At 35.0% G+C, this 18,745-nt stretch overlaps 1 protein-coding gene across 5 annotated transcripts in view; it reads left to right on the top strand.

The window, feature by feature from the left end:
- MITF (melanocyte inducing transcription factor) overlaps positions 1 to 18,745 on the top strand; it is a 197,848-nt gene that overhangs the window by 168,057 nt on the left and 11,046 nt on the right. For 3 of the 5 annotated variants that reach the window (XM_081934600.1, XM_081934599.1, XM_081934601.1), the window contains exons 3-10: positions 1,901 to 2,128; positions 5,586 to 5,672; positions 7,511 to 7,606; positions 11,865 to 11,982; positions 14,222 to 14,380; positions 15,694 to 15,750; positions 16,837 to 16,912; positions 18,224 to 18,371. In XM_081934600.1, coding sequence (XP_081790726.1) covers positions 1,901 to 2,128; positions 5,586 to 5,672; positions 7,511 to 7,606; positions 11,865 to 11,982; positions 14,222 to 14,380; positions 15,694 to 15,750; positions 16,837 to 16,912; positions 18,224 to 18,371 — 969 coding nt within the window. The remainder of the gene's footprint in view (positions 1 to 1,900; positions 2,129 to 5,585; positions 5,673 to 7,510; positions 7,607 to 11,864; positions 11,983 to 14,221; positions 14,381 to 15,693; positions 15,751 to 16,836; positions 16,913 to 18,223; positions 18,372 to 18,745) is intronic. The other 2 variants (XM_081934602.1, XM_081934603.1) reach the window with 1 other exon arrangement.

Here is an 18,745-nt window from a genome sequence, read left to right as displayed (position 1 = left end):
AATAATTTAACTATTTAATTATTTAATTATTCATGTGATGTATTTTTTGTATGGACTGTACACCGCCCCGAGTCCCTTTTGGGAGAGGGGGCGGTCTATAAGCGCAAATAAAAGTAAAGTAAAGTAAAGTAAAGTAGTGTCCTACAAGGATGAGGTCAGCCTTAATTTATAAGACACAGTAGTGCATGTTAAGAAGCATAGCACAGCCATGTTTTGAAGACAGTAACTCATTGTGAGAACATGGAGGCTCTGATAACCGCCAGCATCCTCTCATCAAGAGACGGCAATATTTCCCCAACAGTAGAGAATAAGGCAAGCAAATTGACCCAGTGGTTTTAATGCAAAGTCATCTTAACTGTAGGCCTAAAACAAGTAATCGTACTGCTAAAGAAAAATGTCATTGTTTGCTGGTGACTGGAACGAAAGCTGAATAGTTATTTGGCCTGAAGCAAATAATCAATCTGACTTTGATAACCCATCACTTTAAAAGGGCCTTTTATGTTTCTGAAAAAAAGTGTGACGTCAAAGCTGTGGAAAAAAAACAGTACCAAAATTTCCAAGCTAAATTTACGTAGCTTCTCAAACACACAAACACATTTGCACACAAGTACAAAAAGGTTCCCTGTGCAAACCGTTTTTTTTTTACATGCATAACAAATTAGTTTATGGTTATTAGAAGCCTGAGATGTAATGCCCAAGTTACTTGTGCCATATCTGGAAGAACTTGTTTATGCTTTGTCCATCGTTGTGCCTTTGAACTGATAGAACAGAAAATAAAATGAAAATTGTCCAACTAGTTGCCAGACATTCCTAGGACTATATAAATGCCATGCTGGAAATGCTTGAGTATAATCATTATCAGGTGAGTTTTTCTTTTTCTTTCTTTCTTTCTTTCTTTCTTTCTTTCTTTCTTTCTTTCTTTCTTTCTTTCTTTCTTTCTTTCTTTCTGTCTGTGTCTTTCTTTCTTTCTTTCTTTCTTTCTTTCTTTCTTTCTTTCTTTCTTTCTTTCTTTCTTTCTTTCTTTCTTTCTCCCTCCTCTCCCTCCCTCCCTCCCTCCCTTCCTTTTTTCCCCTGTGTGCTTCAAGCACTTTCTCACTTACAGATACTTAAATCTATTTATTTTAGCGGGACTAAAGATATATGCTTGCATGCATTTTTGCATACTATGGTATAATGGAATTTAAAGAAGATTTCAAGGGATTTTTTTCTTAATAGATATAATAAATGTGGTTGCAGTATGAATATTTGCAGAGAAATGGAAAGCACTGTTTTTAATATAGCATCATATTTTTTTCATAGACTAGATTGTGGCATTCATAGTTGAATGCCGCAAAACAATTGAGTCAAATAAAATCTATTTCAAAGTGATGAAAAAGTATATGCTTAAGCATTACAGTGGTATACATTTTCAGGGTTTTCTTTTTCTTTTTGGTAACAGTAGCAAAGACATTTAAAAAGACTTCTGAATATCATTCTCTATTTTTATTTATTCATTCACATTTTTTATAGCTGTTCAACTCCAGTGGGCTCCAACATATGTAAAATGCATCAATTATTGGCCTGCATTTTATGAAGTGTATGTGTATCAACTGATTTTATTGAGAAATGTATATTTTATACTTTTCTGGTTATTAGCTTATTATTTAAATTTTATAAATTACTGATACTTTTAAAGTATTGATGTGCAGGATTCTGTCTGTTATATAATAATATAATAATTCCTGTCTTTTAAACAATGCATCTACATTAATATACAGTTTTTCTTCTACACGTAGCTTTATTTTCATGTAGGGGGGAAAATCAGTGTTAAATAAAGGATGGGTAAATCTCTATGAACACAATATTCAGAGCAATCCCAAACACTGATGAGAAGCTGCATCTTTTCCTTCTGTGTCCACAGGTGCAGACTCACCTGGAAAACCCCACCAAGTACCACATCCAACAAGCTCAACGGCAACAAGTCAAACAATACCTCTCAACTACGTTAGCAAATAAGCACAACAATCAGGCATTAAGCTTACCTTGCCCAAATCAGCCCGTTGACCACGTTATGCCACCGGGCACTGGAAGCAGTGCACCCAACAGCCCTATGGCCATGCTTACATTAAACTCCAACTGTGAAAAAGAGGTAAGAACAAATCTTGTCTTTGGCCTTTGATGCTTTAAAAGCTATGTTTCTTGTCCAGTCCCTTTTTCTTCAGGTTGTGAAATTACTTGATTGGTCTCACAGTACTCTATATTTAGTTAGGAATAGATGTTAATATGTCTAAATGAAAAGCATGAACTACTTCATAAGAACAACGATAGTTATTTTTGAAATAACTATTTGAAATATAGATTGCACTTAGACACATGCAAATCAAGCATTATACTATTGGCTATTTTGCAGGTTCCCACATAAATCTTTTCATGGATTTTAGCTTTTCAGAACTCTTGCACACTGACTTGATCTTAGTTGAATTTTTCATTGCTAATTGACCACCACCAATTAACCGTTAAGCACATTTTCTCTCCATCCTTATGACCCACACACTTCGGGATTTCTGAAAATTCCTGTTTAACTGCATGCAGAGATCCATGGGTGAACCCAATCTATATCTTTTTCCACATAATTTCAATATTTATGCATTTGTCAAATCCAGTGATTCTGGGAAGTGTATAGCTAAAAAATACAAAAGTCTAAAAACATATAAAAAATGCAATGCATCTATAAAAAGCGCCAATAAAAACATGAATAAAATAAATTAAAAGATGGGGCCAGCCATTCCCAGGGTTGCGTGCTGTTCATGCAAACTTGTAGGACCAGGTCTTTAAACTCTTCCTTCAGAGGCTAGGAGAGTGAAGGTCTGCCTCATCTCTGGAGGGAGGATATTCCAGAGCGTCCATAACATTCTTCCCTACCTGTCCAGGTGAGTGAATTGAGATGGTTCCTCAAGTAACCTGGCCCAATACCATGAAAGGTAATAACAACCTCTTGAATTAGAAAACCAGCATCCAGTGTAGCTCCAGCAGCAAAGATGTTACATGCATCATTCTTGGGGACCCCAAAATTGATCCCATGACCACATTCTGCACTAGCAGAAGCTTCTGAATATTCTTCAAGGGTAGCCCCATTTACAGCACATTGCAATAGTCCATACAAGATAGGACTAGGCTAGGGCATAAATGACCAAGAGAAGGATCTCCTGATCCAGGAAAAGGTGTAACTGGCACACCACAAAAAGGTAGGGAACTTAAAGAATGCAGCTGGACACACAAGCTGCTTGAAAAATAGAAATCATGAACTTGATAATGTATGATTGCAGTTTTTATTAATAAGACACCATGAAAGTATTTTACATCAATATGGTATATGCCGGTGGCAAAAGAGGGAAAAAAACCCATCAGGGAAATGAGCAAAGAGTGAAAATAAAATAACTAATTTTAATGTTTCTTTTGGTGTAAACATTTGAGCACTGCATTTAGTAAATCTGTGCAATCTCATTAGTCCATCTCAATAAATATATTGCACAATCAGAAGGCGTACAAAAAAGATAAGTTTCTTATTGATGCTTTTCTGAACATTAATGAAAACTTCCCTTTGAACAAGGCCTTTAGTAGGTATTGATGCAAAATACATAGATTTACCACTATTGTTGCTCTCAATCCAAATCAGTTCACTGCTGGATGAAAGCCTCTTCACTGAAGATTATAAACCATAATCTGATTCAGTAAGGGTTGGTGGGTAAATGTTTTTTGACTTCTCAATTGGGGCTAAGGAGAATGACTGGCTTAATGTCATTGAACCACTTTTGGCTTAAAAGGTGCTTAAAAATATTCATTTTTTCTGATCTGTCTCTGTCTCTTTCTGTCACACACACAGACACACAGACACAGACAGACACACACACACACCTACACACCTTTTTGGTTTTAAAACTTCATTAAATTTGAAAAAAGTATAAAATACCAAAAAAATCAAAAGGAATTAAAAAGAGGAAATGAGATAACAAAAAAAGGGGGGGCAAGGAACAACAAAAAGAAAAAAGTTATAAAAATGGAAGTTTGGGACTTTTTTTGATACAGATAAAAACATAAATCGATGACCCTTTGAACTAGAATATACCATAACAAACAATAGTTCTATCATCATAAACCTATCTAAGCATCAACTTCTCAAATTAAAATCTCATATATTTTTTTCCAGTTTCAATAAAAAAAATGGCTCCAAGTAGAAACGAAACTAGATAAGGTCTGTTCTTTAATCAAAGAAGTCAGTTTCACCATTTCTTCCATCTCCATTAACTTCAGCTTCCATTCTTCCAACGTGGATATATGTCTCTCCTTCCATCTCTGCATGTATAGAAGACTTGGGGCTGTTGTTAGATACAGTATAAAACAAAATTCCAGTAGCTATTTTATTTCTTAATTTAGCTGTAACATTTATTGTAAAAGAGAGTTCTCCAACCTTTTCAGCTTTGCAGACTGACAGGGTGTGTGTGTTTGCGTGAGCAGCAGATGCATGCATTCACCGCTTTTGCAAGTGGAGTGCGCGCTGACACACTCACCCGCTGCTTGCACAAGTGTGGATGCATGCTGGCTTGCTCGCCAGTTCTGTGGGCGGGTTCTGAAAGGTCAAGGCTGGTAGTGGGCCATGGCCAGGGGGTTGGGGACTCCTGTTTTAAAGTTGTAATCAATGAATATTTCAATAAACAATAAAGGAACAAATTTAGACTAATTTCCTGTCATGAAAGCCAATTAGCATAGGTAGGCAAACTTTTGGAGCTTAGGCAACATTGATACTTTTTAGTGAATTTTGTGCATTCAACAAAATAGCTGTCTTTGCCAGTCAAAGAACACCCGTTTATGAATAGCCAAACTAACCCCAGAATGTTCCTCACAATTGAACACTTCCATCACAAGAACACTTGAACAAACCGTTTGTGTGAGGAGAATTAAAGCACCAGTGTGCGTTAAAAATGGGGGGGACGACGACAACTCATTAGCTTCAGAAAACTCTGTGCCCTAGGAACAAATAAACATGATGTGACTTTCGAATTATGAATGTGCATAATTCTCCACTACATGATGTGTCCTTGGTTGCTAGTGTAGTTGGATTTAATAGGGATTAAACCAAGAATGGACAACACGTCTGTTGGGGTATGGAACTCCATACTAGTGAAAACTATTGGGGAACAAGTTGTGAGGACCACCTGGTTTCAGACTAATAAATAATCTTCCAGAATCATCTGGTTGACCATTGTGGGACAAAAACGGCTAGTTTGCATGCATCTTTCTAGGATTTTTTATATGGATTTGTTTGTAGAACAAAAGTGTTTTTTTAATTGTACCTTTTGAGTACAGCAAGTAGTTTTGGACTGTCATAAGTGCTATTTATTTCATCAAACCACTACAGTATTTGCATCTCCTTAATTTTCATTATTAAAATCTGATGTATTTATTCTGTTGTGACAGGATTAACTTTCTGTTCTAAAGTCTTTTGGTTATTTAAATATCAGTTAAATGATATTTTATCCTGCTGTTGCACTCTATCCCATTCTGATTTTATTTGTTCTTACATTTGTTCTCTTTTTTCATGGTTGCAGGGCTTTTATAAATTTGAAGAACAAAACAACAGAGCCGAAAATGAATGCCAGTCTCTGAATACACATTCTCGAGTATCATGCATGCAGGTATGTATGCTCTGCATATCGTCTGATAGAATCTTTATGTGATTGTTAAGATCTCCAGGCCTATTTCAGATTTATTCATTTCAGATTATTGATTCATTCATTTCATTCACTAGGCTATCTAAAATGCAGTTAGAAAGCAATTGAATAATTACACATTTGGAAATAGCATGTATCCTACAGATATATTCCTGGTCAAAATGGCAGCCAGGCATTTCATATGGCGTACCTGGTTATGCTTTTATCCAGTTAACAAATATTGGACATGAAACAGCGAGAAAACTCAGAACAGTTAGAAATTACAACAAAGTGGTAGAATTTTGACTGTGGTTTGAATTTTGTAGTCTTTCACTAGGATATAAATCCCAGTAACTCAGTGGTCTTTGATCTGATCGGATTATTTATTCATGGAGCTCTGTTCTAATTGTTAAATACATTTGTGTTCTGTCAATAAAACATGCAAATGCATTTTTTAAATAGCCAAAAAGAATTTGCTTTACAGGAATGCCCAATTATTCAAATCCCTAATATAATTCCTTTCAAGCAACAAAATCTTCAGACTACTCAATTAGAAAATAAGAATTTCTATCCATACTACAATCTAGTTGTTATAATTTGCAGTTTAAGGATTGGTATTTCTGGGAAAAGTATAGCGAAAATGCTTAATAAATATAAAAAATGTCCTCTGTGAAAATATATGTGTAGTTATTTAAGAAGTTATTGTATAACGAATGCATATAGTCATGTAATATTTGTACTAATTCCTTGTTTATCAGCTTTCAAGAGCAATTGTCAGCACCAGGGATAGGAAATATCTATATATTTTTCAAGATGTCTTACTATAGTGCATTACATTTGAGGATTTCGTCTCTTGGTTCTAGGTTTCTACTAGATTCATATTACTTCTTTTAAATTAATTTTGTTTCCTTACTTCCTCATCTGTGTGGCTTCTTTGAGTATGTGTAACTAGTTAACCCAGGCATTAAATAGCTGATATTTTTTTGAAGCTGAAGCTGATTTTGCAATTATTCTTTTCTCACCGATCTCCCCTTAATATAATATGATGCACAACAGTCTTAACGTTTACAGCAGGGCTCACGTAATCCTGAAATAGGAAATCTTTTTTTAAGATTAAAAATTGGGGGTGATCAAAGAAAGTTTAGAAGTTTGGTGCCCTGGCTCCTAAATAAATAAATTGGGATATTTTTATTTATGGAATTTATATAACTTTCCAACTCAAATACAGCATAGCTAACAATATATTAAAAACAGAATAGAAACAATATAACAACATATTATTTATAATGTTGTTATTATAAATAATATGATTAAGATCTGGGAATCGGTAGAGGAATACCTCATGTCAGTAGTCCAAAACTGACAATTTACAATGGACCCCCAAATTTCCATTGCTAAGCAAGGCAGTTCTTAAGTGAGTTTTGCCCCATTTTATGAACGTTCCTGTCACAGTTGTTAAATGAATCACTGCAGTTGTTAAGTTAGTAACACAATTGTTAAAGGAAAATTTGGCTTCCCATTAACTTTGCTTGTTAGACAGTCGCAAAAGGTGATCCCATAACACCAGGACACGGCAGCTGTCATAAATGCATGTAGTTGCCAAGGGTCTGAAGTTTGATCATATGACTATGGGGATGCTGCAAAGGTCATGAGTGTGACAAATGGTCATAGTCACTTTTGACAGATCCATTGTAATGGAATGAATGGTTGTAAGTTGAGGACGATCTGTATATCTAGGAGGTCTTTCCTTTTTAAGTGTTTGATGTGTACAGACACTTTTTGTCCTAATTAAGATTTCTGATACTCCTTATCTTTTGTTACAGATGGATGAGGTAATTGATGACATAATCAGTTTGGAATCAAGTTATAATGAAGAAATCTTTGGTTTGATGGATCCTGCTCTACAAATTGCAAATACGGTATTTGGTTTTCTGTTGTGTCTTTTAGTTCTCACTCTTAGTACCTTTTTTCATTAAAACATGTTTATTTATACTTTTATCACCAAAGATAAAATGTAAAACAAAGAAAAGGAAGAAAAAGAAAAACCGATTAACATTAACAACAACAAAAATCCATGTGTACAACTCCCCCCTAATAAATACATCTAATATTAAACATAAAAAAAAATCTACAACAGCTGAATACCGAAAGGTACATCAAAAATCTAATATATTCCCCTCCCCTTACATAATGGGTCTATAATAGTTATAAACTTTTCCATCTATGTTTAATAGAAATTCGATATTACATAAACAACTACACCGACCCAACATCTTTTTTTATACACATACATATATATGTATGTATACATATATATGTGTATTTTATACACATACATATACATGTACAGTACACACACACACATACACACACATATATTTGTGTGTTTGTGTGTTTGTGTGTATGTTAAAACTAATCCTCAAATTCTTCTGTTAACCATTTGTCATTGTATTTAACACATAGAAAATCCACAAATGGATTTCAGTTTTATAAACTTGTCTAATCCATTTTCTCTCTAATCAAAGCAGTTACTTTTGCTATCTCTGCTAATTCAGTCAATTTTAAAATCCATTCTTCATCAGTTGGCATCCCCTTTACGTATCCAATGCTTAGCATGTGCAATCCTCACAGCAGTCACCATGTAAACTTCCCAAACTTTTTTTCCAGTTGACTTATTCATAACACCTAGAAGAAAAGCTTCAGGTTTCATTAATGTTTGTATTTTAAGTATGTTCTGTATTGTTAATATGATATTTATCCAATATGATTCAGCATACTTACAAGTCGATCACACATATTAGAATGTACCTACATTTTGGTTGCATTTCCAACACTTGTTGGAAATCCTTCTATACATTTTCGCCAGCCTATCTGAAGGCAAATATCAACAGTGCATCATCTTATAAATGTTTTCCTCCAGACTGTAATTCAAAATGAATTTTTAACTATTGGTTCATACATTCTCCTATTGGTCTAGCATCGTATTGTAACCAATTTTTTCCACCCATTTTACCATACAATCTTTAACAAGTTCATCTTCCAGATTAACCTTAAGTAACAGTTTATAAACTTTGGCAATCAGTTGGTTATCTCCACAACATAAAAACATATCATGTTCAGATTTAACTCCTGCAAATACTAAACTTTTTTTTTAGCAAGTTTAAATCTTTAAAGATTGTAAAATAATTAAACCAATCACAAACAAATCCTTCACTTCACTATTCATTAATTGCTCTCTTGTTTTTATCTGAAATCTATCTTGTCAAATATCGGTAAATCTCAGTACGTCATCCATTTAGAATCCAATAGCATCACTTTTCTGTATCGTGTTTTATGGGGTGATAATCAAAGTGGCACTTTGTTAGCCATTCTTCTTTTATACTGTATTTCCACCATACATGCCCAATTGTTTTTCTAATAGCATGATTCCTAAAACTAGGGGTAACTTTATGGTACCACAAATGAGCATCCCACCCAATTCTAAATCAGAACCTTCAAGGTCTAACAAAGTTTGGGTTTTTCAAAATTATCCAGCCTTTTGACCATACCAAACAACAGGCATCATAATATAATATGATATCCAGCAAACCCAGACCTACTAATTCTTTAGCATCCTGTAAGAGCTTATTTTTAATTCTTGTTTTTTTTAATTTTGCCAAATAAATTTGGATATATCTTTCCATCACTGTTTAAAAAAAGAATCTTTAATCAATATTGGTACAGTCTGAAAAAGAAATAACTTTTGGGGTAGTATGTTCATCTTAATTAATGGAATTCCTCTGATTAATGATGGAAAATCTAGTTTTTCCATCTGTGTAAGTCCAACTTTAACTCCCCCCCATATTTTAACATGATTATTTTTATATGACTTAAAATTTTTCATTAGTGAGTGTCACCCCTAAATATTTTACCTTTTCACAACTTTAAGTTCATTTTTAAGTTCCAATTTCCTCTTCTTTTCCACATTCATAGGCTTAGTATTGTCGTGTTTAATTTATTTATCTTTAAAACCATCATTTCCTCCAAATATTTTAATCATCTTCATAATATACTCAGTATTCTCTAGTGCGTCTTGCAAAATCAAAACTAAGTCATCAGCAAAAGCATGAAGTCCATATTTATGTGCTTCGATTTGTAATCCTTTTACTCTATTATTTTGTCTAACAGTTGCAAATAATAAAGGGGATACAGGACTCTCCTATCTTGTTTCTTTCTGGATTTCGCATAGTTTTATCAAATCTCCATCCACCATAATCTGTGCTTTCTGGTGTATATAAATGGACTTCAATCCCTGTAGAAAGCCCAGTCCAAAATCCATCTTTTTGACTACTTTAAACATAAAGTCCCAACTCAAATTATCAAAAGCTTTTCCTGCATCTAGGATTAGTGAAACTGTATGTCACTACATTGTTGTAAGTGTTCGATTATGTCCAAGATTACTCTCACATTGTCTTTTAATTGTCTTCTGAGTAGAAAACCACACTGGTCTTCATGTATATAATCTCGTAAAACTTTTTTAAGTCTTTCAACTAAAATAGATGTAAAGAATTTGTAATCATTATTAAGAAGAAAAATTGGTCTGTAATTCTTCATAGAAATCCAGTCCCTCCTTAGGCATCAAAGACATGTAGGCATCTTTCCATGAATCAGGCATAGTTTCCTTGTAAAATAGAGTTCATTAAATCTTTCATCAGAAGAAGTAATTGCTCTTCAAAAGTTTGATAGAATCCACTCAATAAACTATCAGGTTCTGGTGCTTTACCTATCTTAGCCCTATTAATTGCTTCTGTCATGTCAAAGGTTGTTATTGGACTGTCCAAAATTTGCTTGTAATTTTTTTTTCAAATGGCCATTTTTTTCTTCATTGTGTTCTAGAATATATCAAGACATTACCTTCATAAGTAAGGTATCATCAATAATTTGACAAAGGATGATAAACGTATACGGTTTAAAAGTCTACATCAGAACTTATCCTACAGGTAGTCTGTTAATTTGGAAGATTGCCTTACATATAAAAATTAGTAAAACACAATTTCCGTACATTTATGCACTTAAAATCCATAGCTCAAATCCAGGAATTATGTTGATAGATATATTGTATTGAAATACTGTAATCCTGCTTTGGTAATATTGGGGACTATCTTTAGAATTCGTGGTGTAATCAGATGCCAGATCCCCTAAAGTAGAAGATAAGCAAAATCCCAATAAAAAAAGAGGTCTCCTTGGAGCCCATGAATAGTTCTACAGAGTTAATAAGGATACCATTGTTCAATAGCAAAGAGAAGACCCAGTTTGTAACAGTGATAGCTGTGCTCATTTGCTACTGAGATACAATAGTCACAGAAAATCTCATTTTTCTGAGAGGCAATAAAATAGATGCTATAAATTATTGCAATGGACCTTTATGTAAAGGTCACACATGGTACATGTTTCATCTGCTTTGACTCAATAAGAGAGCACATATTTTCAGAACTGGTCTGTTCATTCTTGCTGTTTATCTTTTAAGTAAAACATTCCAATTTTCACAACAAACTATACAACCTTAAAATCTATTTGTGATACCTTTTACTAAATGTTCTTAACTATATTTAGCAAAGAGTAAACTCCAGTGATTTCTTTTAGACTTGCAAGTAACCACGAGGAAGTTTTTTTAAAAATTCCATTTATTTGTTTAATACTCTTATATTTAGCCTTTTGATTTATAATATGCATAATTGAAGCCACACTGGCTAGCAACCCAGAGTTTTAAAATGAATTAGTTCTGAGAATTCACTAAAAGTAATATGTTTTGTTTTTATTTCTAAAAGCTAAAAACTATAAAACAAAAGAATCATCCCAACAAATTTCAAAGTTTCAGTGCCACATCTCAGTGACCTTGATGTAATTGTGTCTTATGTGCCATATTAAGGAGAATCAGCAATTACAAAATAGGTCTTCCGAAGTCATATTAATGCAATACAATACAATAGCAGAATTGGAAGGGACCTTGGAGGTCTTCTAGCTAAACATTCCTGTAGAATAAATTAAGCTTTAGGACTCCCTAGATTGAGGCTGTTGAGAGGTTTAAACATCCAAACTGGTATCTGAAACATACCCTTTATTGGAAAACAGTGAATTAATTAGACAACTATAGATTACACCCTGATGACATCTCATCTCATCTCTTATCTTTTCCAGTTACCTGTCTCTGGCAATCTAGTGGACCTCTATGGGAATCAAGGTTTGCCTCCTCCAGGACTTAACATCAGCAATTCCTGCCCTGCTAACCTTCCTAATATAAAAAGGGAACTCACGGGTAAATATGAACTCTGTTTTTAAAAGTATAATAAACAAGCCACGTAAGGAATATATGCAATTCAATGCTATAAATATAAACAACCTGTTGTATTAAACACTTTTTACTATATTTATTGAAAGAAAGATGGGAATGAGATGGGGAGATAAACACAGGCAAAAAATTTCCTCAGAGACTAGCTTCACCACAATCAATTTAGAATTGCCAGTTTCATTGTAGGGTCTGCTTGGGCGGGGCGGGGGGGTTGAACTAGATGACCCACAAGGTCCCTTCCAGTCCTGTTAATCTGTATCATTTGAATGCAATATAGGACCAGGATGCTAAAAATTGAATTAATAATTATTTATAAAAATTAATTGCCTATGAAGTTTTCCATTTATAACATTATTCGACTTTCCAATATAGACAAAGACAGAGATTCCCCTGTATTCTTCCATCAGTCACTCAAAGAAATAGGAGTAAGGAAGATTGAGGAAAGACAGGGGACCGCAAACTAGATGGGGAAGGAAATGAAACAAAAACAAAAACAGAGAAGGGTTAAAATTCACCAGGCAAGCACCCTTTCTCAAACAGGGTCTAATCTTCAGTCCTTAAATAGATACTTTCCAGCTCCCAAAATGAATCTCCTGGATTTCTTTTGTTTTCGGCAGCTGTTTCTATTCTTATTTAAGACAAGATTCCCAAAGTCCACAAATAATTCAGAACAATTTTACTCAAGAACCTCCAGTTCAGAAGGATTCTTAGGTCTGACACCTTTAAAGGAGCTACAGTTAATCTTGGGGTCTCCACTCTGACCAATAATGTGCTTTGAGGCCTTCCATAGAATATACCCTCTACCTGCCACCAACTAAGATTGAAGCTGGGATCTTTACCAGGTTCTTATAGTATTCTTGCTGAGCTTCCTAAACAAGGCTAGCAAACTCTCTGCTCTCTCAGAAGAGCAAGGGCAGTGCCACCCGTTGATGCCGTCAACAGAATAGGTCGTCTCTTGCAAGCCTCCATAGTTCCTCTGCACTTGGCAGGGAAAAAAGCAAGCCAGCTGGGAAAAAAGGCAAAGGAGATCAGGATGACCTGAGGTTACCAAGTGAGAATTGCAGTCAACTGCTATTCCAACTTGAGCCTAGAAACGAAAAGAAGTAAAACTTCAGTGATCAGGAAAGTTAATTTCTCTGTGGTAGCTGTGGTACAAGGATTATTCAGTGTAGGCAGAAATAAGCTTGGTAGACAAACAGCCTAATTTGGTATAAAACAGGGATGTTAAACTGGATTTCTTCGAGGGCCGGATCAGCATTGTACTTCTCTGCAGGGGGTGGGGGGTGAGGAGATGGGACAGATGCATCCTGCAACACCCTCCAGCCAAAACGGGGTGTGTGGGGCCGCATGAGGCCCTCCGCACACCATTTTTGGCCAAGATGGCCTCCTGCCAACCAAAAAAGCCCCATTTTGGCTGTCAGAGGCACTGTGGGCCAGTCCTTTGCTACTTCCAGGCCAGCCCCATGGGCCAGATTTAAGCACGCCATGGTCCAGTGTTGGCCCACGGACCTTGAATTTGATACCCCTGGTGTAGAACAACTTTATATGAAACAGAATGAGTGATGGGCAAAATAGAAAGTATAGAGCGACAGGGAAAATGAGGCTTTGCTTGATGACCAAGTGTCTTTTTCACTATTTATTTGCTTAAGGGTCATTTGTCATATATACACTATAGTTCACATAGCGTAGCCAGAAAATAAACAATGCTGTGTTCAAATGTGAAATGTCAAGTTCTCTGAGAAAGTTCCTTGTACCAGTCACGTTGTATGGTCCTACAACAGCATCCTTGAATCGATGGAGAAGTCATGAGTGTAGAAAATATTTTTGTTAATGTATAGTGTTTGCCTTTCTTTTCTTAAGGAAGGGACAGGAGGGGGGAAAAAATCCAGCAAGGATAAGGCATCGTTGTGTCTGATGCAGCTTCATTAAGGAAGATGCAGCATTTGTTCATTATTATGCCTTTATAATAAAGAGGCCTTTATTAGCCATATTTGGAAATAATCTAGGAATAGCCAATACAGATGTTTCACTGCATGGTTGATCTTTATCCAATGGTTAATAAAACATATGGGTAGCTTTTTTATTAGTAGTTAGGGGGTGGGGAGTATTAGTTTTATTACAGTATGCTGCTTCCTTGGAGCAAACCTAATATTTTAATGGATAAAATCCAACGTTGCACAAAATGACTTTTATACTTGTGCAACAGGACTTGGCCGTCTCGTTCCCCAACCTTCTGGAGAAGATTTTGAGGGTGCAGGGTACACAGGGGTACACGAAAAAGGAGGAATCTCTTCCTTTCCTGTTCTACTGATGGAAAATATTCTGGCAGATGGAGGCTTAACTGAATGCAGCCCGTTATCCTCAGGTTAGCTGCTGCCTCAACTGAAAATGTTACTTTAATATGTTACTATGCATGAAGGATATATAAAAATATATGAAGAACGGTTGCAGGAATTGGGTATGGCTAGTTTAGAGAAAAGAAGGACTAGGGGTGACATGGTAGCAACATTCCAGTATCTGAGGGGCTGCCATAAAGATGAGGGGGGTCAACTTATTTTCCAAAACACCAGAAACAATGAATGGAAACTAATCAAGGAGAGAAGCATCTTGGAATTAAGGAGAAACTTCCTAACAGTGACAATTAAACAGTGGAACCGCTTGCCTTCAGAAGTTATAGGTGCTCCATCACTGGAGGTCTGTAAGAAGAGACTGGACAGCCACCTGTATGAAATGGTATAGGGTCTCCTGCTTGAGCAGGGGGTTGGACTAGAAGACCTCCAAGGTCCCTTTCAGCTCTATTTTGAGTCATCATTTCTAACCTTTAAGGTGACATCATTAAGGCTACACTAGATTCCAATGATTAGTACTCTTCAGCATGCCAGATCCACATAAGAAAGAGACCCCAATCAATTTACGTATTCTTTCTCGCTACTCTAAAGATTCTAGCAATGGCAGCTCTGGTTTACTGTGACAAATATCTTTCTAAAAAACTCCACCTCTGTATTTACAGTACTTCTGCACCTGTGGCTTCCTGAAATGGAAAAGATAACATTTGGAATCATCATAATATAGGAGATTTCACAAATCACATTTGTTGATGAAAACCAATTACCAACAACATTATACTAGCATGAAACAGTATAACTCCTTCTGAGTAGTTGCTGAACCAGCAGACCCAAAGGGAAAAGCAGTCTTTGAATGTTATTTCTCGTACGCTACTTTTCTACAAGCTGCGATTTGTTTAGTTTATTTTTCACCTCGTGGACCGAGGGTTTGAATCCCGCTTTTACATTCAGAAATTCTATTTTCTTGCTAAAGCTATCCCTAAATGTTAAAATTGGTCCTTTAATGACAGCTAGCCGTACTATAAAGAAAGAACAAAGACAATATTATGCTGCACATGCATTATCTTCAGCTGTAGGCTTTCGTAGTTTTAAATTTGAACCTATATCCCTAATAAGTCAGATTGAAGAGCCATGATATTAGGCCATGGAAATATACCAGAAGGTTTTGCTATGGTGCTATATAGGTGGTGTATACTGTAGGTACGTCAGTCAGAATATATATATGAAGTAGAATGCAGCAGAGAAATATTATTTACATTGTGAGCGTTGCCTTTTAATCTTATACTAATTCTGACTACTTCATTAACATGCACATCATGTGTATTTCCCACAGAATCAGAGGCAAGAGCTTTGGCCAAAGAAAGACAAAAGAAAGACAATCACAATTTAAGTAAGTTGCTTGTTTTGTGTTTTTTTTTCCAATGGTCAATAAACAATAGACAAGAATCAACCTCCCACAGTCTTTGTGATTTTCAGAATTAATATAACCCATTCTCATAATGGGAGGAAAATATAATTACTTAAATATTTTTAAATGTCCAATTGAGCTTTCTGTACAGGGAATTAGATATTTATTCTGTTACTTGGTTTTAAAAACATTGATACTATGAGCCTATTTTATAAGGAATTTAATAATTTTCTTCAGTGTTTGTTTAGCTTCTGTAATATAAAAATATATATTCTTATAGAGTTACTGTATATTTTATTCCTTTACATTTCCAAATAATTTTTGGCTGAAATAAAAAAGCCAAAGTGACATTGAAAACATCAAATAAGATAATAAAATCTCTGATTGTTTGTTTTTCATCCTTAACACACATAGTAAAAGGCTAGTAGGAAGTCATTTTAATCTAGCATAATTAATTCAATCATATCTTTATCATTCCACTGTACCAAAGCCTACCTATGTTCCCAAAATTAAGAATTGATTATGAATGATATAAATTTAAAAAGTGTATATGTTAGCTGGGAGTATAGCTTTGTTAAATCTATATAGCTAGATGCAAATAATGAAATATATTCATTGTAAAGCCAACTGGATGTTATACAAAATCTGAATTTTTAAGCAGACTTCTTTAATATTGTTGGCTTCTCCATGCTTAATGTCACAGAAATCTAGCTACATAGATTTAAATTATTTTAAAGGTCATAGAATTTTTTAAAAAATTTTAGCCTCTCTTGATTTATTTATTCTCTAAAGGCATTTGCTCTATATTTATGCCAAAATCTTTTCTGATGTGACAATTTCTAAATGAAAAAATAATAATTTAAAACAAAATTAAAGTGGTTTTAATTTTGGAGTCTGTGGATGTGTAGAAATTTTATTCTGCCCAATTTGTGCTGCGTTGATAAATCTATTGTAGAGTATTTTTTTTTAATTGAATTTAGGGATCAGGCAATAATAAAGGTGGTTTGTTATTTTTTCAAATGCTCTCTTCTCTCACTGATTCCTAATTTTATACTGCTTTCTTAAAAGTTGAAAGAAGACGACGATTCAATATTAATGATCGCATAAAAGAACTTGGTACTCTGATACCGAAGTCAAATGACCCGTAAGTATATAATAAATTACTCCAAGAAGGTACATTGCGTTTAAGAAATGATTGGATAATTGTTCTATTTAGCAGAAATACCTCATTTTGACTATACATGTAACAATGGAGGAGGAGGAGGAGTGGGGGAGGAGGAGGAGGAGGAGAAGGAGGAAGCATCGCTTCACTTCTGGGAAAAGTATATCTTTGAAGCACCTCCATGAAATATTCATTAGACCCTGCCTATATTAAAACTGCCTGTTTCTCATTATGATATTGTAAATATTCAATAATGTTCAACATAGTCCTCAATGTCCCTTAACTGTCTTTTTGGCAGAAAGCCAGATTGGTTTTCATAAATATGTACCCCTAAAACCTTCTTTAATCTTTCTGTCAAAACTGCAGAAAAAAGTTTATAATCATTGTTTAATAGTATCAAGGCAGAGTGATGCATTCCACGTGTAACCAAAAGTGTGTTTTACCAGTTGTTAGCAAAAGAGCCATCCACTCCCTCCTGGACTAAATTTAATATTTATTTCATTGTAACATTTTTTGTTTTCTGGCTTACTTAATCACATTTTTGGAGAACGTAATTTTTGCATAGCAATTGTGTGGGTTGTGTGCCTCCTTACCACCACAGTTCTTTAAACTAAAGAACCCTCAAGATCTATTCAATTGTTGACCAGCCATGTGGTTTTCTTGGCACCAGTATGGGAATGAGTTGCCATTGCCATCATTTAGGTGTGTTTGTGAGAAGTGGTTCTCAGATGGTTACCAAAACGATCAACAGTTGTAATCTCCTTCCCAATAAATGGAAAAAAATACAATAAAAAGAATAAGAAACTTCCTGTCCTAATTCATCTGAACACAGTTCCTGCTTTCAAAGTAGATACTTGCTGGAATTATTGTGTTCTTCCTTGAACCTCTTGCTGAATAAATGTAAGTCATTTGAACTGTGAGATTTGCTTGGGGTATGAGCCACTTCTAGTTGATGCTGTTACCAGGAGCCTGGTAGTTTTTTTGACCTCCTAGTCTAGTTGACCCAAAGGTGCTTCTTCAAAAGGCAACTGGACTTTGTTTTTTTTTCTTTGAACACTTCTCACTTGTCAACCAAGATTTTTTTCAGTTCTTCAAAAGGTTTTCAAGGGGAAAAAAAACCAAGAAAGTTGTCTTTTGGAAAAACATCTTTGGGACAACCATGACCTGGATGATTGAGAATCTCCATAGACAGTTTAACTAACCCTTCTGAGGCCAGCCAAGGTTAGCTAGGTGCTTCTACCTGCTGTGATTAGTGTTTCTTAATAGACATAATGATCTGGATTATTCTTACAGAGACATGCGCTGGAACAAGGGAACTATTTTAAAAGCTTCTGTAGACTACATCCGTAAATTGCAGAGAGAACAGCAACGGACGAAAGAACTAGAGAATAGACAAAAGAAACTGGAACATGCTAATAGACATCTTTTGCTCAGAATACAGGTTTGCTAATTAGTATATAAAGGTTACAAGCTGTGTGATTGTTTATTAATTTGATGTATATTACCCTTTTCTATCAAGGCCTCTTTTGAGACGAGGGCAGAATAAAAAAGGTTAAAAACCTAAATGAAAATTAATGCTATAATTGCTACCATTTAAGGTTAATCGGGCTTGTTTCCAGAATGGTTCTAGAATATTAATCAGTCTGGAAGCAATGGTCATAAGTACATGAAAGCGGTTTTTGGATAATTCTATTTGTAACTCTGCAAACCTTCATAAAGGTTAGATTATAAAATTCTGTGCACACAGACATAGGTAGGGTTGAACATTCTGCCATCGCTTTTGTAGGCACATACAGTAAATGAAACAAGAGTTTT

This window comes from Natrix helvetica, assembly GCF_964273705.1.
Source record: "Natrix helvetica genome assembly, chromosome: 1".
NCBI classification, from domain to species: domain Eukaryota; kingdom Metazoa; phylum Chordata; class Lepidosauria; order Squamata; family Natricidae; genus Natrix; species Natrix helvetica.
The sequence above is the reverse complement of the archived record's forward strand: the minus strand, read 5'-3'. Positions and strand labels throughout refer to the sequence as shown.